The sequence below is a fragment of the Ogataea polymorpha genome, assembly GCF_001664045.1.
Source record: "Ogataea polymorpha strain NCYC 495 leu1.1 chromosome Unknown OGAPOscaffold_3, whole genome shotgun sequence".
Classification (NCBI taxonomy): domain Eukaryota; kingdom Fungi; phylum Ascomycota; class Pichiomycetes; order Pichiales; family Pichiaceae; genus Ogataea; species Ogataea polymorpha.
In genome coordinates, this window is record NW_017264700.1 from 242,203 (window position 1) to 267,086 (window position 24,884).

The following is a 24,884-nucleotide window of genomic DNA, read 5'->3' on the forward strand; positions in this document are numbered from 1 at the left end:
ACTCCCTGGGTCCTGATAAGCGGCTTGGTCTTGTACAGCTGCATGAGCACGTTGCAAAGGGCCACTGCTCCTTGCAAATTAAGAAACTGCTCGGTCCAATGCAGCTCTTCGGAGCTCAAACAAATGTCGAGCTCCTTGAGCTGGTCATTGGTGATCTTGTTTCCAATCAATTGCACCACATAAAATTGCGCGTCAAATGCCTTCCCAGCAGACGGAGTGGACCGCTCTGTCACAGCGGTGCTCGCTGTGGAGGCGCTTCGGCTCGGGACGGACGAATGCGGCTGCTGCAGCTGCATCATGCGCTGTTTCTTGTACTCGGCCAGCTTGTGCTGTCTAATAAGCATCCATTTCCGGTCCGCAGGGTAGTTTTCCATCTCTTTGCGGGCCTTTTCCGGCAGACTGTTGAAGTCTCTGGAGATCATCACCTCCTTGAACATGATCTCAATCTCCTCCTCGGATTCCGGCGGCTCGAGCTCGAAGTCGTCGGAAATTGTATGTCGGTGCGTTTTCTTGAAATTTGCACTGCTGAGCTTTTTGGCATGGGATGAGGGCAAAGAGTACACAGAGGTGGTGGACGGCCCGCCAATACTGGTGTTGGTAGTCATCCGCGACAGCGGCGACTCTATGCTGCTCGAGTCGGAAGCCTGATGGGTTTTTGTGCGCGAAAAAAGCCCGTTCTTCGTGGGCGACTCGTTGATCGAGTACATGGACGCGTTGGTATTCATCCGCGACAGCGTGCCGGTTGGCGAGCTGACAGAGCCCTGGTCCACCGTCTTGGACCCCCTGCGCAGCCCCATGAAGGAGCTCACGCGCGAGGCGGGACTGTCGGTCTGTTTCTTGGACGGTTTCATAATTAAAGAGAAATAGGAAACAAATGATTTGCGCTGGAAAACGGTGCGAGGCGGGATAAATAAATATATACATATTAGATTATTAAAATAAATTTATCTTGTCATGGCGCAAGACCCGGGCGAGCAGCTGCTGCTGGAGGACGCGACAGACCACCAGGACACCTTGTTACACCATCTGGTGACAGAACACGGCAAAAGTGACCTGCGGGCGGCTTTTTTCAACATGTCCAATTCGATCCTCGGAGCAGGCATCGTGGGCATACCGCGGGCGTTCCGCAACGCTGGACTGTTGACAGGGCTGGTTTTGCTTGCCCTGCTCGCCATTGTCAACGACTGGACGCTCCGCATGATCATCGTCAACACCAAGCTGTCGGGAGCGAAGACGTACACGGGCTTTGTGAGCCATGCGTACGGCGATCTGGGGAAAACCGCGATCCTGCTGGCCCAGGGTCTGTTTGGGTTTGGCGGCAACGTAGGATTTGCCGTGATCATCGGCGACACGATCCCGCACGTTCTGAGGTCTGTTTTTGCGCGCCAGGTCGAGTCGTTTAGGGTGGTGGACTTCCTGCTCGCGAGAAACACGCTGATCGTGTTGTGCATCACGGGCATCTCGTTCCCGCTGTCACTGACCAAAGACATCGGGCGGCTCGCTAAGGCCAGCGGCATTGCGCTGGTCAGCATGTCTGTGATCCTGCTGATTGTGGTGTTCCGCGGGCCAGCCATGCCGGCCGATGTTCGTGGCCAGGTGTCTGGAGCCGGCTGGTTCGTGGAGCCGGGGATTTTCCAGAGCATCAGCGTGATTTCGTTTGCGCTCGTGTGCCACCACAATACCACGTTCATCTACGACTCGATCAAAAAGCCCACGCTCGACCGGTTCAACCGCGTGACCCATGTCGCGTGCGCGCTCTCCGGCGTGGTGTGCGGCGTCATGGGCGTCTCGGGCTACCTTGCATTTGGGCCAAAGACCAAGGGCAACGTGCTCAACAACTTCCCCTCGGACGACTGGGTCGTCAACGTTGCGCGGCTCTGTTTCGGCCTCAACATGCTCACCACGTACCCGCTCGAGCTGTACGTGGTGCGCGCGGTGGTGCGCGACCTGCTCGAGATTTACCACAGACGCGAGATCCCCGAATTGTCCACGGCGCAGCACCTGCTGATCACGTCTGTGCTGGCGGGCGTGCCCATGCTTGTGGCGCTGTTCACGTGCAATCTGGGGGCCATTTTGGAACTTGTCGGTGCCACGTCTGCGTCGCTGCTGGCGTTCATCCTGCCCCCGCTATGTTTCCTTAAATTGACCAAGATGAAGCCGCTCGGAGAGAAAATACCTCTGTACCTGTGCATAGCGTTTGGTCTGTGTGTGATGGTGCTGTCGTCCACGCAGACAATACTGAGCGCGCTGCGCAGCACCGACGACGACCACTGTGTGGTATAGAATTTTTAATGCTGGTATACAGACACTGCTAATTTATTACTCATCCTCATCCTCGTCAATCACAGCACGGCCGCGGCGAGCGGGCACACGTGACTGCTGTGTGCTAGTCTCGCTTTCGCTCCCGCTCAGTGAGCTCTCCTCATTTTCGCTCAAGTCTACCATGGTCCTCTGCTGCCCGCCACCGCCCAGAAGCCGCTGGAACTGCTCCGGACTGATCACGCCGCCGTTCGCCTGGATCAGCGCCTGCAGCTGCTCTTCGCGCCGGAAAAACTCGGCCTCTTTCTCTGCGTCCGACGCGTCGTCGTCCGAGTCAACGTACTTGGACGACAGATGCTGTTTCGGCTCCTCGTGCTTCGGCGCGCTCTTGCGCCGAGCCGTCCTGCTAGCGCGTCCCTTGCGCTTGCGCCCGGCGGCCGCAAACCGCACGTCGTCCGCCTCGGGGTCGCGCCGTCTCTTGCCTGTGTTTTTCTCCAGCGCCGCCTCCAACACGTCGAGCCGGTCTATGCTCTCGGAAACGCGGTTCAGCGTCTCGAGGTCGTTGTCCGAGCCGAGATCGTCAAAACGCGCCGTGTCCTCCGCGGGCTGCTCCCGCCGCTCCTGCCGCTCCTCCACCAGCTCGGCCTCCACCTCGTGGCTCTCCAGCGGCCGCTCGCGCGCCTGCTCCAGCAGCTCCACCGCGGCGGTCACGTGACCCGCGTCGGCGTCGCGGGGCAGCACGGCGCGGCCGGGCGCGAGACGAAAGCCCACCGTGGCGAGCAGCAGCCGGAATACGCCGCTGCGCAGCGCTGCGCGGTCGTCCAGCACGAGCTCGTCGTCGCCGCGCGTCCGCAGCAGCGCCGCCAGCGTCTCCAGCAGCCCGCCGTGGTCGCGGTACACAAGTGCGCTCGCAAGCACGCTCACCTTGTGCGAGTACGACAAGCCTGGTGTTGCAAACGCCACGTCGGCGCCGCGTTGCGCGTGCTCGCGTGCACGCCACTCCTCCAGATCGCCTGTTTCCAGGTATGCGCGCACGCCGCGGTCGTGGTCCTGGCCGAGCGTCAGCAGGTCGAGCAGCACGGCGTCGGTCTGGGCCCATTTTTTCTCCAGCGTGTGCATGTAGTGGCCGAGCAGGCGGCCGAGGTCGCGCATCACGGCGGGGCCAAACACGGCGTCCTTCACGTCGTGCAAGGCCAGCATGAAATCAAGCCGTAGCAGCTTCAAAAAGTGCTCGTCTTTTTTCAGCATGATGCGGTTGAAATAGGATATGCATCTGCGCATTTGCAGCTCGCTCAGCTCACCAAACTTGGCAAACACAGACACGTAGCAGGCCACCGCGCGCTCGTGCAGCAGCTTGCGCTCGTACACCTCGTAGCGCGCGCGGTCGAACTGCAAGTAGCGTTTCAGCCGCGCGTCATCCATGCTGTCAGAGTCGGAGTCTATCTGCTGCTGCGGGCGGCCACGGCGCTTTCTGCCCATCGCGAGCGGTGTCGGTAGGTCGGCAAGGTACTGTAGCACCTTGAGGAGCACGTGGGTGTGCTCGATCATGTCGAGCGCGTGCGCCAGTGACACCTTGTGTGCGTCGTGGATGACGTGGAAAAGCACCTCGATGTCGTCTTCGGCGGAGAACGTCAGCCGCAGCAGCTGCTCGGCGGCGGCCGTGTACGCGTCGAGCTCGTACTGCTGCTCTGGCGAGAGGCCGGAGTAGTCCTCTGGCCGCAGTCGGTGCATGTCGACGACGGTGAGCAGCATCTCACGGAAACAGCCGACGGCGACGCGCAAAAGACTGTGCTCGCGGTTTTGGACGTACAGGGGCAGGCTGTTCTTGACAACGAGCCGCAGCATGTCGTAGCTCAGCGCGTCCTGGACGTAGCCGAGCCGGAACACGTGACCGGCGTGGTGTTCACGGAGCAGCCGCTCGTACTTGAGCACCCACGCGACGAGGTAAAAGAAGTGGAACTCCACAAACGCGGCAAACGGAGTGCGCTCGCCTAGCACGACGCGCCGCATCGTGCGCAGCAGCGGGCCGAACCCGGCCTCCACAAAATCGGTGCAAAATTCACGGACAACGCCATGTGCGTTGCGCGAGAGCTGTTTTGCACGCTCTGCGCCCAGGCGCCGGTCAAAGTCAGACCGCGTGCTCTCGTTCTTGTTGGTCGTGTGCCGCGTCGCCACGGCCTTCTTGGAAACGCCGGCGTCGAGCTGGTCGAGCAGGTCGGCGTGGATCAGCCGTTTCTGGCCCGACACCGTCAGCACGGGCTCGTCGCCCTGCCGAATGCTCAGCAGCGTGCCGAAGTTGGCGTGGCGCGTCACGTTGTTGCTGAGCAGTTTTTTCTTGAGTAGCTTCTCGTGCTCCAGAGCGGAGCCAAGACTCAGCACGGTGGCTGCACCGCCGCGCGCGCCGTCGCCCGGCTGCACCGCCACAGTGGCGGGGTCGAGGCCGTAGAGCAGGTAGAAGTAGGTGTCGAGACACACGGTGCCGAGCACGCGCTCGTCAAACTCGCGCCCCAGCCCCGCTGTGATCGTCTGCACAAACCGCAGCACCTTGTTTTCGCGGAAAACGCACACCGTGTGCGAGAAACTTATATCCTCCCTGCTCACGCCGTGCGGCATGTTGTCGTTGACTTGCTGCGTCTTGGACGTGCTGCGCCGCGTCCCCACCGTCGCGTCCGCTGGCTCGATGCGCAGCACGTTGCGGAAGAGATTCAGACACAGGTTGAGGATCACCGTGTCCTTGGGGCTGCGCTGGTCTCTGGGCGTGCTCAGGATAGGGATTGTCAGCCCCACAACGCTTTTCAGACATCGTCCAGCCTCGTAGTTGAGAATGCGGTCTTTGTATCGGACGTGCGATTTTTTCAGCTTGATGTACAGGTCGATCTTCGCCGCAGAGGCCCGCTCCGTGTCCAGGACCAGCGGCCGTGTCAGCGCCACCAAAAGCTCCAGGGCCGCCAGCAGGATGTTGTGGTAGAATGCTCTGTTCGCGTCCACGGCCCGGGCCGGCAGCTGCACCAATATCGGGACCAGATCGTTCACCACCAGGCCGTTGTCGTCGCACGCAGAGGCAACGTTCCAGCTGTCCGACGCGTCGTCCACAACCTTTATCCAGCGCTTGATATCCTTCAGACACGCCAGTGCGTCGGCACCAAGCACGTACTTGCCGGTGTCGTCCGCCCCGCCCAGCGCAGAACACAGGATGAGAATCTGGGACTTGAGGGCCTGCTGGGCCTCGTGCTCGAATTTCGCCGCGTCAAACTCAGCAGACTGCTTTGTGGCCTCGCCAGCATCGTAGTCCGACAAGGGCGTGTGCTGTAACTCGTTGTCGAGGTCCAAATCGTCCTCCAGGCCTCGGTCTGAAGATGAATCCATTACGCGTATTATTTGTAGCACAGCCAGAGATGGAAAAAATATTTTAAATTACATAACTGCGGCAGAGTCGTGGCTGACAACGACGGGCTCGTCAGGCTCGAACCGGCTCTCGGTCTCGGAAACGTGGATCTCTTCAAAGGTCTCGTTCGCGCGGTCCGGGTCCTTTTCGAGGATCGAAGCGTCTTTGTCGAAATGGATGGACGCATCGATCTCCTCGGGCTCCTCAGGGTCCATGGCCACCAGCACAGGATGCGAAAACGCACGCTCCTTGCGCAGCAGCGCGCTACACGTGCCCGCGTCGCAGTCGTCGATCGCGTCGTACTCGTTCATAGACAGAACGCCAAGGTCCACAAACTCGCTCTCCTCGAGCCCGCCAGAGCTCTTGGCCGCAAGCACGGGGCGAGAGTCGTACACGTTGAGAAATCGCGACCCCTGATCGTGCGAGTTGATGCTGTGTTTGAGCGCGTCGTAGCTAGCTCGGTTCTCCACCAGCAGCCCCACCAGCATCGAAGGGTCCATCTGGTCCAAATGCAGCTTGCGGATCTTGTTTGTGTGGACTGAGTCCAGGTCCAGCCCGGACTCCACCTCCACGTAGTGGTTTGGGTCGGGGCTCTCGTGCGGGGCCTCGGATGCTATTAACAGTGCTTTTTGCGGAACGTGTGGGTCCAGGTAAAACAGGTAGTCGCCCTGGAACCCAAAGAAGTAGTGTGACGAAGACGGCCTACCGCCTGCGATGCCCACCGACTGCGGCCAGCCGAGCGTTTTCTTGAGGAAGTCCCAGTACAGCGGGTTCACGTTTTTCACTCCAAGTCGTATGCCAGCAAGGATCAGCACCGGTCGCAATTCGGCGCCCTGCTGCGCCAGCTCAAACAGCTCGTCCTCGTAGATATCTCCACTCGCGGTAAAGTACACCTTGAGCCCTGTTTTGTCGTAATTGGCCTCGCACAACACCTGGATGCTGCGCGCGGCAGCAGAAGGCCCAAACCACTCGCCGGGCTTTTTCCCTGCACAATTAGCTCCCTGCTCGACAAAGTTGTGGATCGAGAACGGCGCCGTGGGGATATCGACGAACCACGACACAATCTCGGCGTGTTTCGCGCACTCGCGGGTCTGATCGTATCTCCAGCCTCTGCCGAGTCGCAGCTGGAGCAGGCTGTTTGCCAGCAGAGACTGCGACGTGCGAATCATGCACCCCCAGCCTGCGTCTGTAGTGAATCCTTTGGTCACCGTGGCGAGATCAACGGTGCCTCTAATGAGCGAACCAAAACTGAGGGGGCTCGGCCCGTCCTCTGCACGCTTGATGAGCGGGAACCCCGAACGATACGTAAGCCATATTCTCGAATGCACATCCCTGAGAAACTCGCGCGGCCAGCTGGCCTCCGTGTCGGCGGCCTGGTCCGGCTTGAACTTGTGAAAAAGCGTCCTCAGGTCCGGGGCCTTCTCCTGATGCGGAGGCGGGCCCGGCGCGTATGTTCTGCCCAGAACTGTGAGCGTGTTCGTGAAGTCGTCATTGGGCAGCTCGCGATCCCAAATGTATTCAAACACAGTGTGAAGGGTGTTCAAGCTATGGGATGCCATATAAAAGGAAAAAGCATAGACAAAGAAATATTTCCTTCTTTGCCCTTGCTTTTTGTCACGGAAAATACTTGACAGTATGGCAAAGAAAGGACACCGGGCGCAACGCAGCGCGAGGAGAGGCCACAGTGGCCGCGGCGGGCGCCAGGGCTCCCGCCAGGGCACCAGGACTGCGCCCGTGGTGCGCAGTGGCCGTTCGCACGGCGTGTTCCCCGAGCTGATGGATCTGCAGGCCGGCCACATGGCCATGGAGGTCGAGTTCACGGGCCGCCACCGCGAGCAGATGCTGAAACGCCCGCTTCGCAAGCTGCCGATGGAGTTTGTGAAAGCGAGCGAGGTGTATGACCCGCGCCAGTTGCTGAAGGGGGTGCGAGGAATGCACTTGGAGGAAGAAACCGAGGAGACAGAGGAGGAGGAAGAGGAGGCAGAAGAGGAGGAAGAAGCAGTGATAGAAGGAAGTGAAGCCGAAGAAGAATCAGGAGAAGAACTAGAGGGACAATTAGAGGAAGAGGGGCCAGCAGAGCTGGACGAATCAGATGAGAGTGAACGAGAGCAGGAGTTAGTCGATGGAAACCACCAAAATATCTCGCATTACCCGCACACGCCCCCACCCGAGACCCACGGAGAGCTGCCCGAGTCCGACAACGAGGGGGAGGAATTATACAACATAGACAACGACGAGGGCTCGTTCGTCGAGTCCGTCGCCGACGCTTCAGACATATCCTCTCGTGGGGGCTCCCTGTCGTTTGGCTACGACCCCGACGATTATGCGTTTAACGTGAATCTCTTGCGTATTGACAACGTCCGCTACGGCGCAGCTACCACGCAGTACTATGCCCACTGCGCTTTTCTGCACGACGAAACGCAGTGGTACGACAAGGAAGACCTTGCTGACCTGCTTGTGGAGCAGGGGCTACCGGAGCACCGCGTGGATGCGTTTTTTGAGTACGCCACAGAGCACCTTCGCGAGCCTGAGCAGCCGTTGGAGCAGGTCTCGAGCGACGACGATTCCGACGGGTCGGGCGTCGACGAGATGGTGGCGTTCTACTCGTCGCGTGTGATCAACGACCCAATCGAGCTGGAGACGCCGACGGCGTCGTTGCAGACGACCGGCAAGGGCCGCAAGAAACGGCTGGTGCTGGACGAAGATATGGACGAGGATCTGCGGCAGACGCTGCTGGAGAGCTTTTCGAAGCGGCACGGCTCGAAAGAGAAGCCGCGAAGCGTCGCCAACGGCACCGGCGAGCTGCTGGCCAAGTACCCATTTGAGGTGCACGTGCGCGACATGAAGCACGAGTACGATCTTTTCTACCACGATGCCGGCCGCGAGACGCTGCAGTGGCCGCCGCTGGACCCGCACGGTCTGCGCACGCTGCGCAAACTGGCGGAGTGCTACAACCTGAAGCCGCGCAGTTTGGGAAACGGACCAAAAACGCATCTGGTGGCTATCAAGACGAAGCACACGTACAAACGCATGCCGAACTACTCGCAGGTTGCACGGATATTGAAACAGAGGCCGATTTTCCGGCGTACAGACGTGCACTTATCGAAAGACGAGATCATGGAGTTGAAGAAGAAGCGCAAAAAGAGCAGCAAGGAGCACGGGCAGGGTCGCAAGTGGGCGCCGCGCGAGGGCGACGTGGTGGCGGCGGCAGCGCCGGAGATCAGCCCGGACAACGTGGGGCGGCAGCTGCTGGAGAAGATGGGGTGGCAGAAGGGCAGCGCGCTGGGCAAGACAAACAGTGGCATCATCGAGCCGATCCAGGCCACAGTCAAGCTGACGAAACAGGGAATCGGCAGCGCTCACGCGCAAAAATAGCAAGCAACGGTGTATTTTGGTATCTATATAGAATTAAAGGCCTATCTCTGTTTGTTGACGAGATTCTCGATGGTGAGGATGCCCGAACTGCTGGAGTTGTCTTTGGAGAGCACGGGCCGTGGCGGAGCAGGGACTCTGTTGAGGACGTCTTTGGCGCGCTCTTCGGGGCTGTTCAGAAGCTTTCTATGGAACAGCTCCTCGTCGAGCTCTGCAATGCCACGCACCATGGAGCTGATGGGCGGGAGATGTATGTTCTGAGAGCTGGCGGCGGGTTTGAGGGTGGGCGAGTGCATCGGGGTTGTGAGGGGCGTTTCGGACGGCGAGGTTATGTTGAAGATGGCCATAGAGCGGTCGATAGAGTCTGCCGAGTTGAAGCTGCTGCTGTTGCTCTGGAGCGTGGGGGAACTTGGTCGCGATTTTTTCTTAGCTGGGGTGTCGTCGTGGACAAGCGTCGCAAGTGACGCAGACGAGACAGAGCGCGACAGCAGCGACGAGACACGCGGCACAGAGCCCGAGGACGACATGCGGATAGGCGTCATGCGCTGCAACGATGACAGCGACGACAGCGGCGGCACTGTGCCCTTGGCGGCCGGGGTGCCGGAGGCGAGCGTGGAGGAGGACGAATCCAGCGAGCGCAGCGAGTTAGAAGAGTTGGTACGCGACGACAGCGTCGATTGCGGCGGCGTGAAGTCTGGCGCGTGGTTGCCAAAATACGACTGCAGCGACGGCGTCGACTTGACCCCGGTCAGCGGCCGCAGCTCGCCAGGATGGTGGAGCCCGGGACTGGTGGGGCTGCTCTGTGTGGTCTGGAACTGGCCTGGCGAGGACCCACTGACCACGATCTGTGGCGACCCGTTGTTGTTCTGGTACGCGGAGAGCGGGATAGCGGTGCCCTGCGGAATGATATAGATGGGAACGGGCTGTGGGTAAATAGGCTGCCCCATCATATCGTAGCCAATGGGCATGAGTATTTGGGGCTGCTGCTGTTGCTGGGACATTTGGACGCTGTTTTTCATGTTTTTGTTCTGCGAGCGTCTCTTGCGAACCGTTGGGTTGGTGTGTATACGCAGATGGCGAGTCAGCTCATCCGACCTAGAAAATTTTTTGGTGCAGCCCGGGAAAGTGCAATGGTGGGGTCTTTCACCGGTGTGGGTTCTGATGTGGCGAGTTTGGTGTTCTAGCCGGTGAAACGCCTTATCGCACATCGGACACTTGTAAGGGCGGTCGTTCTCTTTCTTGTGTTCTTCCATACTGAAAAGAAATAAAAAATGCACCAGAGGGCAAGACGCATCTTATTTAACGCTTGTCCCGGAATTTTAGGAATTGTAGGCCCAGAGTGAACCCACATTTCCCACCGCGCGGATTTCGTGGGGGAAGAGGCGGGCTGCGGGAACTGGTCCCACCAGCATGAAAAAGTTTTTCCGGTGGCAACAATGGGAAAATTTTCCGTGTGCTGGCTTTTCCTCTTTTCTTTTGCGCGTCCTACTGCTCCGATTGGGCTCAGTTTAATACGATGTGCAGATCCAAACTGCGCCGCAGACAATCCACCGTCCCTCTTGTTACCCCATACCCCGGCTTCCTGCAGTATACTTCCCGTCCATAGGCAGCACCGTACAGCCTACAACGACCGATATATCTAGAGACGTGCTTCCATTTTGCACTTCGTTTTGCACATGCCAGTTTGCGCCAACTTGGCGTTCCTGTCTGCATCGCTCCACCGGATGCCCCGCTTGCCTTCAACCGAAACTCCCCTCCCGTCAACAGAATACTCAACACAACCCTTTTTCCTGGGTGCTTACGTAATCCCAACCAAGACCAGTATTCAACAAAATAAAAAATGCTCTGGATAATTTCGGACAGAAAACTTTTCCTCGATCCCTGTTTTAGTTTGCTCTCCTGCCGGCTCCATCACAATCCCCCATGAACATTATCGAGCAGACTCTGCCGTACAAGCTGATCTCATGGAATTGGCTACCCAATTCCGAGGTGTTCCATCTCCCAAGCATCGCCAGCTCCCCCATCAAGGAGTTCCCTATGGACACTTCCAATGCCTTTCTGAAGGAAAAGTTCTACCCAGCGTCGCTGCACTATCTGACCCCCGTCTCTGTGGCGTTTGTTTACTTCATCTGTGTCCATTTGGTGAACAAGATTGTTGTTCGCAGACAGTTGCGACAGTACCAGAGCAGCAACCCGGGAAAGGCCGTTCCAAAACGCCTTCCGTCGGCTCCGTATGCCATTGCCAAGCACCGCTACTTCAAGCTTTTTGTGCTGCTTCACAACATGGCGCTGTGTGCATACTCTGTGTGGACTTTCCTCGGCATGACCACCACAATCTACTATTATTCGCACGAGCTGATCCCAGACCTGATTGGCCGCTACTACTCCCTTTCCAGCAAGCTTTCTCCGGTGGACCTGTTCTGGCAGAGCGTCTGCGATGTGGACCACGGCATCTGGTACAACCAGGGCGACTCAATTAAGGGCCTGGCTTTCTACTCGTACGTGTTCTACCTGTCCAAATACTACGAGATTTTGGACACGGTAATCATTCTTCTGAAAGGCAGGCCGGCGTCGCTGCTGCAGAGCTACCACCACTCGGGTGCCATTCTGTCGATGTGGGCCGGCACGCGGTTTGCATCGCCACCGATCTGGATCTTTGTGGTGTTCAACTCGTTCATCCACTCGATCATGTACTTTTATTACACCTTGGCGTGTGTTGGGGTGCGTTTGGGTGGCCTTTTCAAGCAGACGCTCACATCGCTGCAGATCTGCCAGTTTGTCCTTGGCGGCTCGCTTGCGGTGGTGCACCTGTTTGTGCGGTACCTGGACGTGCTGAGCGGCACGTACCGCAGCTGCATCTCGACGAGCGAGGAAGCCCTCGCCCTCTTCATCAACGTGTTCTACCTAACCCCGCTGACGATGCTGTTTGCCGCTTTCTACATCGACAGCTACAAAAAGAAGGACAAGCTTAAAAAACCGTAATAAAGCCATAATAAAAAATTATATTTCATCAGCCTGTAATTGGCCTGAGGTGTGAAAATTTAATTCAATTCCATTTAATTTTATTTATTCGTCCGCATGGTGCTCTACTTCCACAACTCTCACACGTTCCCGCACACCTTCGAGACTGCCACGCTGGCGTACTTTAACCGCTACCCGAACCCGTACGCGTCGCACGTGCTCTCCATCGACACAATCGACCGCCATATCGACGCCGAAGGCCGTCTCCACCAGACGAAGCTCATCGTGAAGACCGGCCGGCTGCCCAAGTGGGTCAAGCCGTTTCTGGGCAAGATCTCCACGTCCTGGATCATCGAGCGCACCGTCGTCGACCCAAGCAGCCAGACAATGCAAACGTACACCCGCAACCTCGACCACACCAAGATCATCCAGATCCAGGAATACAACCAGTACACCTTCGACCGCGAGCTGAATCAGACCACAAACAACACCACGGTCACGTTTTCGTCCGGGTTCCAGGGCCTCGGCATCAAGAACCGCATCGAACGGTGGTCGCAGTCGAAATTCGCCGAAAATCTGAAAAAGTCTCGCCAGGGCCTGCGCTACGTGATGGACTCCATCAGGGATAGACTCCATCTCCTGCAAAAAGCATGAGTTACTCTATTCAGGCAAAGCTCAAGTCCCAGCCTAGTCGGCGCACAATCTCGTACCAGTCGACCCACCGCTCGCCATTCGAGTTCACCTTCCACACCTCTCTCATCACCAGCCGGCACCGCACAATGTTTTTCCACCGGTATCGTTTCACCACGTCGTCGATGCGTGCCTCCATCTGCTCCCGGTCCGCGTACACACAGTTCATCCCGGCTATGAACACCGGGAAGCAGATGCACGCCTCCAGCCGCGTCCCCACCAGGATGTCCAGCGACGCCGTCAATTGGTACACCAGATACTGCATTTCCATCGAGCCCGGGTTCATGCGCAGCACAGACTGCCGAAGGTGGATCTTGGCTGCCAGCTGGAACGCCTCGAACATGGTCAGCTGCAGCTCGAAGTCCGACGGGTCCATGTCGTTCATCAGTATATAGTTTGGCGAAGCCTCGTTCAATTTGGAGTCCAGAGCGTAGCACTCGTGCATGATTTTGTCGTAGACCTCCGCCATGCGTTGCGGCCGTTTTTGCGTGTCTCCGCAGTCCTCGCTCAGCGGCACCTCGTGGTCGTGGTATTGTTTTAGCGTCTGCCGCGTTTTCACCGCCAGCTGGTTGATCTCCGCCAGTATCTTAAACACCGGCGACGAAAGCCCGTGCAACGGGTCCAGAAATCGGATCCGGTTCGAGGCTATCCACATATCCTCGTATTCCTCGAGCGCAAAGTGCAGCTGGCGATCTTCCACAATCGCCGCAGACATCATGTCGTGGTATGCGTAGTTGGTCACCAGAAAGTGCTCATCCTTGCACCCGTTGAAAAACCGGATTCCGCCCTTCTTCTTGATCAAACTCGCGCCGTAGTGCAGGTACTTGGCCCATTTGCTCACGTCGCCCTTGCAAATTTCCACCCCGCAGAGGATCATCAGCGCAGCCAGCCGCAAATTGATCATGTCTGAAAAATTCAGCTTCGACATGGCCATAGAGTCGTCAAACTCGTCCGTCTCCTTCGTCACCAGCTCCTCGTCCTCCACCTCCTCTGTTAGAGCCATGTAGCTTTCTCGCGACTCGTTCGGTAGCAGTGGCCGCTCGCCAATCACCTCGATCGCCCGGTTGATATAGTACTGTCCCTGTTGTTCCATCCTATTGCCGCCCAGATGGAACGCGCTCCAGGCCAGTATCCCATACAGAACGCTCTTGTCCATGTGTGCCATGGGCAGAAACGTGCGCAAATACATGTTCTCGTTCTTGCGCACCACCGACACCACGTGACACAAGTTGTCGCGGTAGTACTCGTACAGCTGCTTGCCGACGCTGGACAGCGACGCGAGCGGCGAGTTTGTCACGATCGACGGGCTCGCGTATAGCGGGCTCGCCACGGATGGAGGGGTCTCCAGCCGCAATGGAGTGATGCTACCACCAGCAGGCGACCGTCGGCCCTCGTCCAGCGGCAGCTCGTTGAGGAACTTGGCGAAATTCGGCGAGAAGTTGGCCGCGAACGAGGACGGGCTAAGTTGCGCACTCACCAGCTGACTCGGCTCGTCATTCTGCTTCATCTCCAGCTGTTCTGCGTCGTCAAATGCGTTCCACACTGAAACGGCCGCCGCGTGCGGGCCGGAAACGGTGCTCATCACCGAGAGCGGGTTGAAAACGACTTTGTTCCCGCCCAAGGGCTCGGCCACAGACTCTATATTGGGTTTACGCTGCTGCGGCTTGCGGCGGCGACATTTGCGCTCGGCTTCCAAGATCTTGCACTCTCGCCGCAGGCGCTGGACCTCCTCCTTCGTCATCTCCTCACTCACGTACTTGCACTCCTTTTTGAGCCGGATACATGCCCCACAGCTGGGCCTTTGTTCGTCGCACCGTTTCTTGCGGATCTTGCACGTCATGCACCCGTTTTTCGACCTTTTGTGGCTCTTTCTATCCAGAGAGGTGGGCCCCGTCTGTGACAGACTAAGCTCTATAAACTCTGTCATAAAGCGAAAAGTTTGAACAAGACTCTATCTCACAAGATAAAGCTACAATTATTTTTATCGTCTTTTCACTGCAGGTCGTGCACATGTAAGATAAATAATATACACTATATGATGGACTGGTAGTACAGCACAAAGTCCTTGGTGACGTACTCCCAGGAAGTCGGATCGAAAAACACGTAGGTGCCGTTCTCGGAGCCTGGCCCGTTGACCGTCGGCTCGACGCTCGAGTCCTTTGTTAGCCACACCTGCAAATCCTTGTGGTATCTCCAGTTTCTATTGTTGAGCTCCCTGGCCACCAGCTCCTGAAGCACGTCTCTGGGCTTGGAGTAGAAGATGAAAAATAGCGTCTCGTCGTTGAACGAGCTGATTCTGCTCTCCACAGAAACGAGCTCCTCGTTATTAATGTGGAACGACTCCGGCACAGAGAACACAGGCTCCACCTCCGACCGGCTCGTCTCGAGCCACGGAGACGCAAACGTCTTGGATATCTGCACGTCGTCGTTCTTAGGGGTCACATCCAGCCCCAGCATGTTGAGGTCCAGCCCGGTGGTTATCGTGTTGAGCTCGTTGTTCTGCATTTTCAGCACCGGCAACAAACCCTTCAGCCCGTACTTGTCGATGTCGGCCATTTCCTGCTCACTTTTCGTCGTGCCGTTGATCGAAGAGCTCAGCCCTGACAGCAAGGACGCCTTGTTTCTGCTAGCTTGTTCAATGGCATTCAAAACCGCCTGTGTTTGGCTGATCTGCTGCTGAATGTCCGTCACGTCAGGTCGCTGCTGGTGGTTGTCCTGTGTTTGTGGTGGAAGAGCCCCGAGAACCGGGAATTTATCGTTGTTTCCAGCATTATTCGTACCATGATCGGTACCGGTATTATTTCCCCAAGCAGCTAGCGCTGTTAGTATTCCGGGGCCAAACGGCGTGTGCAGGCTACTTACACATTTGCAAGTTGTCTGATGCAAATTCGAAGGCCAATCTTGTGTGTTCTGCGTGTTGAAATCCACCCCAAAGACTGTTTTTGGTTAGCTGTGGTGATGAAGCTTTTGCTGAAATAGACTATGCCGGGTAACAGTTAAGTATCTGGCCTCGGAAACTAAAAAATAAAAAAATATTTAGCTGACTGATGCCTCGAAAACTGCCCAATATCATCATCACAGGAACGCCCGGCTGCGGCAAAACGTCACACGCAGAGGCACTATGCGAGCAGGTGAAGGGCTTGAGACATATAAATGTCAGCGAGTACGCGAAAACCAAGGGCTGCATCGATGGCTACGACAAGGAGAGAGACTCTGCTATTGTTGACGAGGACAAGCTGCTGGATTTGCTGGAGCCCGAAGCTACCAAGGGCGGGCTTGTGATTGACTGGCACTGCTGCGAGGTTTTTCCCGAGCGCTGGATCGACCTGGTTGTGGTTCTGCGATGCAACAATACCCTGTTGTACGACAGGCTGGCCAAGAGAGGGTACAAGGAGGGCAAAATCCGCGAAAACATCGAGGTGGAAATCATGGAGGTGCTTCTCACAGAGGCCAGAGACAACTACGACGAGCACATCGTGATAGAGTTGCACAGCGAGAACGTCGACTCGCTGGACGAGAACGTGGCGAGACTGGCACAGTGGGTTTCGAACTGGGTCGATGACCATCCTGAGGGTGTCGACACGGAGCTGTGATGTTGTATAGTAGGGACTGGTTGAAATTATGTACATTTATTTACCGATCTTGATTCTGAGAGCTCTTTGGGCCTTTCTTCTTTTTCTGAGCTTGTGTTTTTTCATTTTCAATCTTCTTTTGCGGAGCACCGAAGAGAGCACGAGCTCGCGGGATTCTGTGAGACCGGCAACGATGGGAGTGATGAATTTGAAGCCTGTAAGCGAGATATTTTGAGGATGGGCGATCATAGCCGGGATCTGTCTGGCGGCCGGCACTGCTAGCGTCGACGCGAGACGAGTGTGTATGCGCGGAAATGCTGAGCCGAGAAGTCTGAACATGGCGAGGGGCGGGCAGTGTCAGACTCTGTTGGATTCCAGTTGTTTTTCGACTACTGCTGAACGTTGAACATAGAAATTTTTTCAGAGTACTAGCAAGCAGAGCGACGCGTCGATCGGCTACTAGGAGAAAGCCGAACTACAGCAAGCTCCAACTCTGCGCGGTATATATATGTAGCAACAGTTTCGTAAGGTCATGGAAGGCAGCAAAACAAAGAACTCTAGTAGTCCACCGGGAAGATGCCTTCGTCGTCACAGGCGGCCTCGTGCGACTCCCGACCGCCTTTGGTCTCGTGACCAGAATCTTTCTGCGATCCGGCCCGGTTTTCGGTGTCTGTGTCGTCATCCAGAATGATGTCTACCACCTCGACACTCTTAGAGCCCTCTTGGAACTCGTCCGGATTGAGGCCTGCTCTAACCTGCTGGTACGACGATGCGAACAGGTCCTGATTCCAAATGAAGCCCTGTGATTGTGTGAGGTTGATGGAGAAAGAAGGGATCCTGGCCCGCGAACCGTTCTCTTCCGACACGAAGCACGCGGACGGTGCAGAGGACGACAGCTCATATATCTGGAAGTTATCGTTTTCAAGCATGGATTTGGACAGAAACGAGCGTCTGCGTGCGTACGGCGAGGATGAGGTGGTGAAGGAGGACTTGCGTCTGCGCGAGGGAGGAGAGTGGGAAGATATAGGTTGTCTGTGGCTGAAGCTCAGGGTCTGTTTCTCACGGGGGCCGGATCCGGCCGCTTCCATGGTGTAGCTTTGTTTGAACACTGTTGACGATGACATAATATAAGACAAGATATAATTGGTAGGATGGAAACTGGGGTAAAGCAGCAATGATGAGTCACCAACGAGTCCAAAGAATCAACAAACTCAGCAAATACCAATATCGGCAGCTTGCTGAATGCAGTGGTCAGATCTATAAGAAAATAGGGTGATAAAATAACCAATCACCAAACTTAGGAGCTTATAGATAAGAACAAGATGGTTTTTATTTTTGAACCCTCTGGTGACACAATTTCACGCTTCTGACATAATCGGATGAAAAATTCAATTTATTTACGTTGCTCTACCTAATCAGTCTTTGGACTTCTTCTTCTTCTTTTTCTTCTTTTCGTCCTCATCACCGTCCTCAGCGTGTCTCTTTTTGTCTTTCTTCTCCTTCTTGTCTTTCTTCTCCTTCTTGTCTTTCTTTTCCTTCTTCTCCTTTTTCTCCTTCTTTGGCTCTTCAATCAGATCAGCCACACCAACAGTCTTGCCCGAAAGCTCAAGAGCCTCCTGGATGGCCTCCGAGTTCTTCATAGGCGACTTTCCCGTGTCATAGAATTCGAGTCTCTGCTCAACCTGCTTCTTGAGAATTTGGCCAAAAACGTTATTTGGCTCGTCGGAATAATTATCTATTCGAGAAGCAATCGAGCACTTGTTGGCCAGGTATCTGGAGATTCTTCCCTTGTTCTTGGCAGAAGCCTTGCCGATAAACGAAGAATGGTAGATCAAACCGTATTTGGGCGTGTTTCCCTTCGTCTTCAGAGCTCTGAACAACGCCTTCTCTGCTCCCAGAATTTGCACCGTGGAAGCGGCCTGTTTGGACAAATTAGTAAGCGAACCGGCGTGCGAAATGAGTCTGGCTCCAACAACCTCTCCAATCAGCTCGGACAGGTTTGGCGCAACAGTGTGCATCTTATCGGTCAGGTATCTGTACAGATTCTTGCGATATTCGGAAATGGAGACCGTTCTTTCTGCAAAAGTGAGCACGTTGGCCATATCCTGCTCAGAGATGTCCTGACCCATCGAAATCCGCGCAGCGTCGATGATCTGCTGCGCAACACCCGCGTCCTCGTTCACAATGGCCGCCAAGTCATGCAGACTGTCTTCAGTCAGTGAGGTCTTGTCCTTGATGTACAGAACGAGCTGGGCATATTGGTGGTTGTCGTTACAGATCTTGGCAAGCTCTGGGAAGTGCCAGCCGTACCACTCCTTGACTCTCATCGAATAGGTGTTGATGTCCTTGTCTAGCTGGTCCAGCAGAGCAATTGCCTGGATAATGTGGTTGTCGTTCTTCTGGACAGAGAACTTGACCTTGGCTCTGGAATAAGCGTGGCCCAGACCAAGCTGTGCTCTCTCAAGATCGCCTTCTTGCAGTCCCTTGAGTAGTTTGGCTCCAAAAACACGGATTCCTCTCAAAAGGTCCTGCACAACCTCGTTCGAGTAGCACTCAATGTATGGGAACACCTCCTTGATGGAAGGACCCAGAGCCTTGTCGGAAATACCGAGAGCGACCTTATTCTTCTTGGAGCCCTTAGGGATGTTAAGCTCGAGCACAGACTTCAGATAGTCCGAAACAAGACCTTCGCTGATTTCGTTGGCATTCTCCAGAGCTTGCGCTGCGCCCTGGAATGGCGCAAACGACACCAGCTCCACCAGCTTCGAAAAGGCCGCCAAATCGTTACATGCTGCCTGGACCTCCTTGAGTCGCGAGCCGATCTCGTCCTGCTGGAGTTTCACCTTGAAAATGGCATATCCAGTGGCCTCCTCAAAAAGAAGGTAATCTAGTCCTGCCATGGTGGTTGTGAGTATTAAAGCCAGGATACAAAGATTAGCTCCTAAGTGTAAACTTGAAAAATTTACAGGGAAAATTTTTTTAATCATAGGCAGTGTACAGGTAGGGTAATCGCTCTCAATCCGGCCGCTACACTATATATACAACGCGTTGCTGCCACTACTCGCTTTTTTCACCTTTGCGAGCTCCTTGACAATTTGGACGTAGTCTCCTTTGAGACCCAGGTAGTCGTCCACTATGACAGCCAGATCCACCAGCCCGGAAATGTCAAATTTCTCCATATCGAGCTGGAATGCGCCCTCTGCAGAAACTGCAATGGCTGCCACCTCCACGTTGTAGATGTTTGCGTGCGACACCAGGGCTCCGGCAGCGCCCGTGATGAAGTTTGGCGGCTGCATGTCAGGCACCTGTTTCAGCAGCAGCGGTTTTTCCGGCAGTCTGTAATTTTGCGACACAAGCTTGTTGAGTGTGTGCAGTCCGCTGAGCTCGCTGGTTGCAAAACACAAGAGCTTCGAAATGGCAAAATGCTGGAACAATGTGGACGCAAAAAGATTGTAAATGAGCTTACTTCTGAACACAGGAACAAGCAGGAAGTTTATGTTCTGGTTGTTGAGCGTGGTTTGGTGCAGTTCGATGGTCTTGGAGTCCTGTTGTGCCAGCACCGCCTTGGACGACTTGTACAGCTGCTCGTCGTCGTCGAATTCTTCGGCCTCGTCCTGCTCTTCCAGCTCTGGAAAGCTGACCCTGATCGAGGACACCATTTTGGAGGGCGCAATTTGCAACAGCGCGTCGTAAATTGGCCTGAGGAGCTCGGGAACGGCAATAAAGTATGTGTTCTGGGTGTGTATATGATGATCCACCGTAATGGTGGGTATTATGGGCTCTTTCTCCAACAAGAGGTCCTCATCTTGGACAATGTGTCTGGGGGTGGGTAGGTCCTGGAATGGTCTCAACTGAGCATTAGTTTGTTGCAAATGTTTGACTTACCATGAAAGGCAAATAATGGAAAAAATATTATAAATTATTTTAGTCCTGGAATTTTTTAATATGTCCACCAATCTCAACATGGAAGATCTGTCTAAACAGTACACCAAACTGCAGGCCGAGCTTACAGAGCTTGTGCGAGCCAGACAGAAGCTTGAGACGCAATTCCAGGAGAACAAGATTGTCAAACAGGAGTTCGACACCCTTGACGACGACGCCAAAATCTACAAGCTTGTGGGGCCTGTTTTGCTGCCGCAGGACAACGCAGAGGCCAATCTGAACGTCGACAAGAGAATTGAGTTTATTAGCAGCGACATCAAGCGTGTTGAGGAGAAAATTCAGCAGCGCCAGCAAGACCTCTCCAAATTACAGGGTGTAATAATGAGTGCTCAAAGCGCATGATCATGCCTATATATCACTGAATAAGTTCACCCCCGCGCCAACTGGCTTTTGATGAGGTTGACAAGACTGATTCCGTTGAAAATCGCCCACTCCTTCATCGAATTGTACGCATATCCAAGCGTGTCGATGTCGGACACTCTATCGTTCATGAAACTGATAGTAGCAGAATAGTCGGGCGTGGTGTCGCCCAGCATAAACAGCTCTGATTGCACAAAGACGCTTGAAAGAGCAAACCGTTTGGAATACCAAGCAAAATCGTTCGATTTGTCTCCTGAGTAGTACGTGATGTCGTCCGAAAGATTGTGTAGCTCTGTCAGAAAGATGCCCAGGTTCGTGGGCAAAATCATGCGCCCGAGTGCCTGGTGGTAATACTTGATAATCGGCACGTTGTCCAGCAGCCTCTTCTGCATGTAAAACCGCACTTTTGCTCCCTCGGTGGCCAGCTTCCCGGCCTCGTCGTGGTACCTGCTCAAATTGGCTCTAGTGTGCTTCAGATGGTACATTATCAGCTCATTGACCACATCCGAAACCTGTAATCCTATTCCAAACAGCCCTCCAAGGTTCTCCGGCCTCAATTGCAAATCAGCAATGGCTAGGTCCACAGACTGCTTTGTGAAGCCGTGCGTGGGGACAAACTTGTTGTATGCGCGGCCCAGAATCCTGTTCTCCAGTTTTGAGTCGTCTATGATCGGACTCTCCACATGGTACACGGACTGAAAGCCTCTAACAGCCGTGGTGGGCGCAAAAATAGGCCGCACACAGGCCCGTCCAATCGGTCTTCTAAAAAGCATTTAATTTATTTGCACACCCAATCGTCTGATATTTTAGCATTTTTCGTGCTTATGTAATCACACTTTGATGGTGAGTAGTTTAGGATACTGGAACTCAGAAACCCCCCAGTGAGAGTTGAACCTGCCGTAGCCGGACTTGTTGGTGCCGCCATGAGGAAGGTGCGGCTCATCCAGGACGGTCGGCCTGTTCACATGGACAGATCCGCAGTCTATCTGGCCGGCCAGTTTGTATGCTGCGAGACCCTGGCTGGTCCAAATAGAGCACTTTAGCCCGTGGTCCAGCGCATTGACCTTGTCCGCGACCGACGCCACGTCTTTGTATTTCACCAAGCACACAACTGGCGCAAAAGTCTCTGTGGTATATATCTTCATTTCCGGCGTGACGTCCGTGAGAATGACCGGGGCGAACTTGTTGGTGGCAGAAAAATCTAAGGTGCCAGCGAGCAACTTTGCGCCCTGTTGCAACGCCTCGCTGATCAGTTTTTTCCCCGACTCCGCGTGGGCAGCCGTTCTTTGTGGCATCGCCAAGGTTTTGTCGTTGGCGATGGTTTCGGTTGCAATTTTCTGGAGAATCTTGACAGTCTGTGGATATTTTTTTTCTGAGACGAAAATCAGGTCTGTGCACATACAGATTTGTCCCTTGTGGGCCCAGCTGGCCCACAGGCTGGACCGAAGAGCATTTTCAAGGTCTTCGACGTCGTCCAGGATGATGGAGCAGTTTTTTCCGCCGAGTTCCAGCAGCACGGGCTTGATATGTTTTCCTGCCACGGCTGCTATTTCGGAGCCAACACGGGTGGACCCGGTGAAGTTGACCTTTTTCACGTTTCTGTTTGCGATGAGCGCTTCAACTATCTCCTTGGATCTTGACGACTCGCAATGCACCAACGTCAACACGTCTTTGGGGACTCCAGCGTCCAGCAATGCCTGGACGATGAGATGCGCGATTCTGGCAGACAGGTCGCTGGACTTGACGATTACCGAGCATCCCGCCGTGAGTGGAGCAAATATTGCGCGCGCGGCAAGAATCAGCGGCGCATTCCACGCGGCTATGCTCAACACTGGTCCGAACGGTTCGTTGACCACCATAGAGATTTCGTCAGTACTCTGTGAGCTGACGTTCTGAACAGGCATTTTTCCGGCGGGCCTCGTGTCCAGAATTGACCGGTAGTGGCGAATATTGTCCAGAGTTCCATAGTAGTTGAATTCCGCCATGTACATTGGGTTTCCAATCTCCACGTGGGCCTGGATTAGTTCGTCTTTCAGAGCCTCCAGTTGACAAATGATGTTGTCGTAAATGCCCAATTTTTCCTTCACGCTCATGGCCTTCCACAAGAGAAACCCTTTCGTCGCCCGCTCGCACAATTGGGCGACGACCCGCGCGTCCTTCACAGCTAGCACTTTATGCAGGGGTTTTCCGGTGGGAGACGGGGAAATGAAGTGGTGGTCTGTAGGGGCGCCCTCAAAAATCATCGGCACTGTGGTAATATGCCGAAGATGCGCTCGGGCCACCGCAGAAGCTCTGGCACCAATGATGTAGTTCATGTTGGAGAATACTAGATAGTCTGCAACTTTTTTTGGTGCACAGCCTGAATAATGGCAAGGGTCCGGGCAGGAGGCAAGTACGGCAGGAACGCCGTGAAAATGGTGTGCGGACCACCACTGTCGGCCTGTAGTCTAGCACAAGCGTGCGTGAACGCGCTTTTTCCCCACGACCGTGTTTTGGCCACACCAGCCAGCCTGCTCCCGAACGTGCTTCAGCCTTATGTAAGCTATTTTCTAAAAAATTGTTGTTAATATTATGGTCAAAAGAACAGAACAGGAACAGCGGCTGCTGGAAATGCTGAACGCCCGCGGCAACCGCAACAAGTGCGGCGAGTGCGGCGCAGCATATCCAACGTGGGCCTCGTGGAACCTGGGCGTGTTCCTGTGCGGGCGGTGTGCCTCAGTCCACCGGAGTCTCGGCCCAGACGTCTCGCAGGTCAAGTCTTTGAGTTTGGACGACTGGACGATGGACGAGCTTGACGCACTGGAGTCTATGGGCAATAAGGAGAATCAGCGATTGTGGAATAGCCGCAAGGAGCCGTTTCCGTTCGACGAGGACGACAAGGGCGCAATTACTCTCTATTTGCGCAACAAGTATATAAAGGGTCTGTTCCGGACCACTCCGATCGATCCGGAGGACTACCGGTTGCACAAGAGCGACAGACGGCGCAGCCGGCGCGCAAGGGACGAGCACGGTTCTCGCAGAGGCTTGTTGCCGGGCAGTTCGAGCCGTGGCCAGTACGCCGATCTGTCGCGCAAGCTGAGATACGACTATGGGTTCGAAGACGAGGAGCGGAACTTGGACGCTCTGGAACGCAGTCACGGCGACATCAAGCGAGCACTGCGTATTTTGGCCAAGGAGAAGGATGAGACTCCGCCACCGCTTCCTCGACGCAGACCTACGGCCGGTGCGCTTCTGGACTCGACCAAGACCGGTGCGGCGTCTGTCGACTGGCTGAGCGGCGACGTCCCAGCTCAGCAGGCGCAGACTGGGGCCCCAGAGGTGCAGATCTACCAGTACATCGACCCAAATACCGGCCAGGTGTACTATATCGACTCGAACGGACAGCAGTATATGGACCAGAACCAGGCGCAGATGGAGGCGCAAATGCAGATGCAGATGCAGATGCAGCAGATGCAACAGCAGCAGCTGTTGCAACAAAGACAGCTGGCCAACGCTCAGGTGTTGTCGGCGTATAACCAACCAACCGGCCAGCCGGGACAAATGGGTATGGGCCAGGGCTTTTTCTGACTCACTCCTCCACAAGCACCACATATGTGTGCGGCCGCAAGTACAGCCAGCGTTGGTAGAAATATAGTATATCGAATAAGACCGTTCCGCTGCTACCAAGGATGTAGGGGAGCTCTTTCTTCAGAAAAGACGCTCTTGCACCGGCTGCGAGAGCTCCTGCGTTGCACAGAATCGACAGCGAGTAGGTGAGATTGCCCATGAGCGCAAATGCAAACAGCAGAGGAGAGATGCCCTGGACAGACTTTCTGTGGAAATTCTTTACCAGTTGCGGTATGCGAGACGAGAGGTAGATGGATGTGCAGATCCAAGCTACAGCAGTGCCGATTGATGTATGTTCTGTGGCTGCGGTGGTGTCAACGGCCCGCACGGGAGCAAATCTGGACATGATCAGTAGCAGCATTGCCGTCATCGAATGGGCCCTTAAACGGCCCCCATAGTGCAGAAATTGGTAAAGCAGCACCAGATCGTTGAACAAAAAGTACGACGAAAGGTAGAGCTGGAATGGGAGCTGGTTGGTGAGATAGCAGCCGACAAAGCTCGTGAGATCGCCAAAAAACCAGAGAACAAGAAACTGAGGACTTATCCCGTCAGTGCTCTTGTTCTTGTAGTTTTCAAACTGCTGCGGCACCTGTGCCATAATCCAGCATATTGTAGATATCACCGATAAGACGGTGGCCAGCACGTCAAGGGAGATCATTAGTGTTTTATCTGATAAGGAGTGACACAAAAAAAAAACAAATAGGGGAAAAAATATTTTTATTACTTAAGCAGAAGTA

General features: G+C 55.1%; 18 protein-coding genes across 18 annotated transcripts; 7 read left to right on the forward strand and 11 right to left on the reverse strand.

Annotated features, from left to right (window-relative positions):
- The first annotated feature begins 960 nt into the window (after positions 1-960).
- Positions 961-2,320, forward strand: OGAPODRAFT_16035 (uncharacterized protein). Its single transcript, XM_018354134.1, has one exon. It carries the CDS (start codon positions 1,075-1,077, stop codon positions 2,281-2,283), a length of 1,209 nt encoding a protein of 402 aa, XP_018211192.1. The 5' UTR covers positions 961-1,074; the 3' UTR covers positions 2,284-2,320.
- Positions 2,320-5,625, reverse strand: OGAPODRAFT_93288 (uncharacterized protein; the record flags this gene model as incomplete). Its single annotated transcript, XM_018357312.1, has 1 exon — positions 2,320-5,625. The coding sequence occupies one exon, from the start codon at positions 5,623-5,625 to the stop codon at positions 2,320-2,322; it is 3,306 nt and encodes a 1,101-aa protein (XP_018211193.1).
- A 25-nt stretch (positions 5,626-5,650) lies between these two features.
- On the reverse strand, positions 5,651-7,203 carry OGAPODRAFT_86798 (uncharacterized protein; the record flags this gene model as incomplete). Its single annotated transcript, XM_018356849.1, has 1 exon — positions 5,651-7,203. The coding sequence occupies one exon, from the start codon at positions 7,201-7,203 to the stop codon at positions 5,674-5,676; it is 1,530 nt and encodes a 509-aa protein (XP_018211194.1). The 3' UTR covers positions 5,651-5,673.
- Positions 7,204-7,265: 62 nt separating this feature from the next.
- OGAPODRAFT_16036 (uncharacterized protein) lies at positions 7,266-9,027 on the forward strand. Its single transcript, XM_018354135.1, has one exon. It carries the CDS (start codon positions 7,280-7,282, stop codon positions 9,017-9,019), a length of 1,740 nt encoding a protein of 579 aa, XP_018211195.1. The 5' UTR covers positions 7,266-7,279; the 3' UTR covers positions 9,020-9,027.
- Positions 9,028-9,042: 15 nt separating this feature from the next.
- Positions 9,043-10,250, reverse strand: OGAPODRAFT_16037 (uncharacterized protein). Its single transcript, XM_018354136.1, has one exon. The coding sequence runs from the start codon at positions 10,033-10,035 to the stop codon at positions 9,061-9,063; it is 975 nt and encodes a 324-aa protein (XP_018211196.1). The 5' UTR covers positions 10,036-10,250; the 3' UTR covers positions 9,043-9,060.
- Positions 10,251-10,939: 689 nt separating this feature from the next.
- OGAPODRAFT_12336 (uncharacterized protein) lies at positions 10,940-11,998 on the forward strand (the record flags this gene model as incomplete). The annotated part of the gene is made up of 1 exon (XM_018353318.1): positions 10,940-11,998. One exon carries the CDS (start codon positions 10,940-10,942, stop codon positions 11,996-11,998), a length of 1,059 nt encoding a protein of 352 aa, XP_018211197.1.
- Positions 11,999-12,070: 72 nt separating this feature from the next.
- OGAPODRAFT_99030 (uncharacterized protein) lies at positions 12,071-13,786 on the forward strand. The gene has a single exon (XM_018358062.1). It carries the CDS (start codon positions 12,095-12,097, stop codon positions 12,629-12,631), a length of 537 nt encoding a protein of 178 aa, XP_018211198.1. The 5' UTR covers positions 12,071-12,094; the 3' UTR covers positions 12,632-13,786.
- Positions 12,071-13,786, reverse strand: OGAPODRAFT_16038 (uncharacterized protein). Its single transcript, XM_018354137.1, has one exon. The coding sequence runs from the start codon at positions 13,758-13,760 to the stop codon at positions 12,642-12,644; it is 1,119 nt and encodes a 372-aa protein (XP_018211199.1). The 5' UTR covers positions 13,761-13,786; the 3' UTR covers positions 12,071-12,641.
- An 878-nt stretch (positions 13,787-14,664) lies between these two features.
- Positions 14,665-15,595, reverse strand: OGAPODRAFT_16039 (uncharacterized protein). The gene is made up of 2 exons (XM_018354138.1): positions 15,530-15,595; positions 14,665-15,480 (listed from the first exon to the last, which is right to left on the reverse strand). Exons 1-2 carry the CDS (start codon positions 15,531-15,533, stop codon positions 14,699-14,701), a joined length of 786 nt encoding a protein of 261 aa, XP_018211200.1. The 5' UTR covers positions 15,534-15,595; the 3' UTR covers positions 14,665-14,698.
- A 119-nt stretch (positions 15,596-15,714) lies between these two features.
- OGAPODRAFT_99034 (uncharacterized protein) lies at positions 15,715-16,320 on the forward strand (the record flags this gene model as incomplete). Its single annotated transcript, XM_018358063.1, has 1 exon — positions 15,715-16,320. One exon carries the CDS (start codon positions 15,715-15,717, stop codon positions 16,258-16,260), a length of 546 nt encoding a protein of 181 aa, XP_018211201.1. The 3' UTR covers positions 16,261-16,320.
- A 330-nt stretch (positions 16,321-16,650) lies between these two features.
- Positions 16,651-17,523, reverse strand: OGAPODRAFT_16040 (uncharacterized protein). The gene has a single exon (XM_018354139.1). It carries the CDS (start codon positions 17,325-17,327, stop codon positions 16,797-16,799), a length of 531 nt encoding a protein of 176 aa, XP_018211202.1. The 5' UTR covers positions 17,328-17,523; the 3' UTR covers positions 16,651-16,796.
- Positions 17,524-17,620: 97 nt separating this feature from the next.
- Positions 17,621-19,173, reverse strand: OGAPODRAFT_16041 (nucleolar protein component of the box C/D snoRNP complex). The gene has a single exon (XM_018354140.1). The coding sequence runs from the start codon at positions 19,137-19,139 to the stop codon at positions 17,655-17,657; it is 1,485 nt and encodes a 494-aa protein (XP_018211203.1). The 5' UTR covers positions 19,140-19,173; the 3' UTR covers positions 17,621-17,654.
- A 65-nt stretch (positions 19,174-19,238) lies between these two features.
- Positions 19,239-19,930, reverse strand: OGAPODRAFT_16042 (uncharacterized protein). The gene has a single exon (XM_018354141.1). The coding sequence runs from the start codon at positions 19,896-19,898 to the stop codon at positions 19,272-19,274; it is 627 nt and encodes a 208-aa protein (XP_018211204.1). The 5' UTR covers positions 19,899-19,930; the 3' UTR covers positions 19,239-19,271.
- Positions 19,931-20,184: 254 nt separating this feature from the next.
- On the forward strand, positions 20,185-20,523 carry OGAPODRAFT_7566 (uncharacterized protein; the record flags this gene model as incomplete). The annotated part of the gene is made up of 1 exon (XM_018356057.1): positions 20,185-20,523. The coding sequence occupies one exon, from the start codon at positions 20,185-20,187 to the stop codon at positions 20,521-20,523; it is 339 nt and encodes a 112-aa protein (XP_018211205.1).
- Positions 20,240-22,693, reverse strand: OGAPODRAFT_16043 (uncharacterized protein). The gene has a single exon (XM_018354142.1). The coding sequence runs from the start codon at positions 22,632-22,634 to the stop codon at positions 21,372-21,374; it is 1,263 nt and encodes a 420-aa protein (XP_018211206.1). The 5' UTR covers positions 22,635-22,693; the 3' UTR covers positions 20,240-21,371.
- On the reverse strand, positions 20,550-21,314 carry OGAPODRAFT_7567 (uncharacterized protein; the record flags this gene model as incomplete). Its single annotated transcript, XM_018356060.1, has 1 exon — positions 20,550-21,314. The coding sequence occupies one exon, from the start codon at positions 21,312-21,314 to the stop codon at positions 20,550-20,552; it is 765 nt and encodes a 254-aa protein (XP_018211207.1).
- A 419-nt stretch (positions 22,694-23,112) lies between the features above and the next one.
- Positions 23,113-24,191, forward strand: OGAPODRAFT_93300 (uncharacterized protein; the record flags this gene model as incomplete). The annotated part of the gene is made up of 1 exon (XM_018357313.1): positions 23,113-24,191. The coding sequence occupies one exon, from the start codon at positions 23,113-23,115 to the stop codon at positions 24,106-24,108; it is 996 nt and encodes a 331-aa protein (XP_018211208.1). The 3' UTR covers positions 24,109-24,191.
- OGAPODRAFT_48265 (uncharacterized protein) lies at positions 24,110-24,805 on the reverse strand (the record flags this gene model as incomplete). The annotated part of the gene is made up of 1 exon (XM_018355578.1): positions 24,110-24,805. The coding sequence occupies one exon, from the start codon at positions 24,803-24,805 to the stop codon at positions 24,110-24,112; it is 696 nt and encodes a 231-aa protein (XP_018211209.1).
- Between the last annotated feature and the right edge of the window lie 79 nt (positions 24,806-24,884).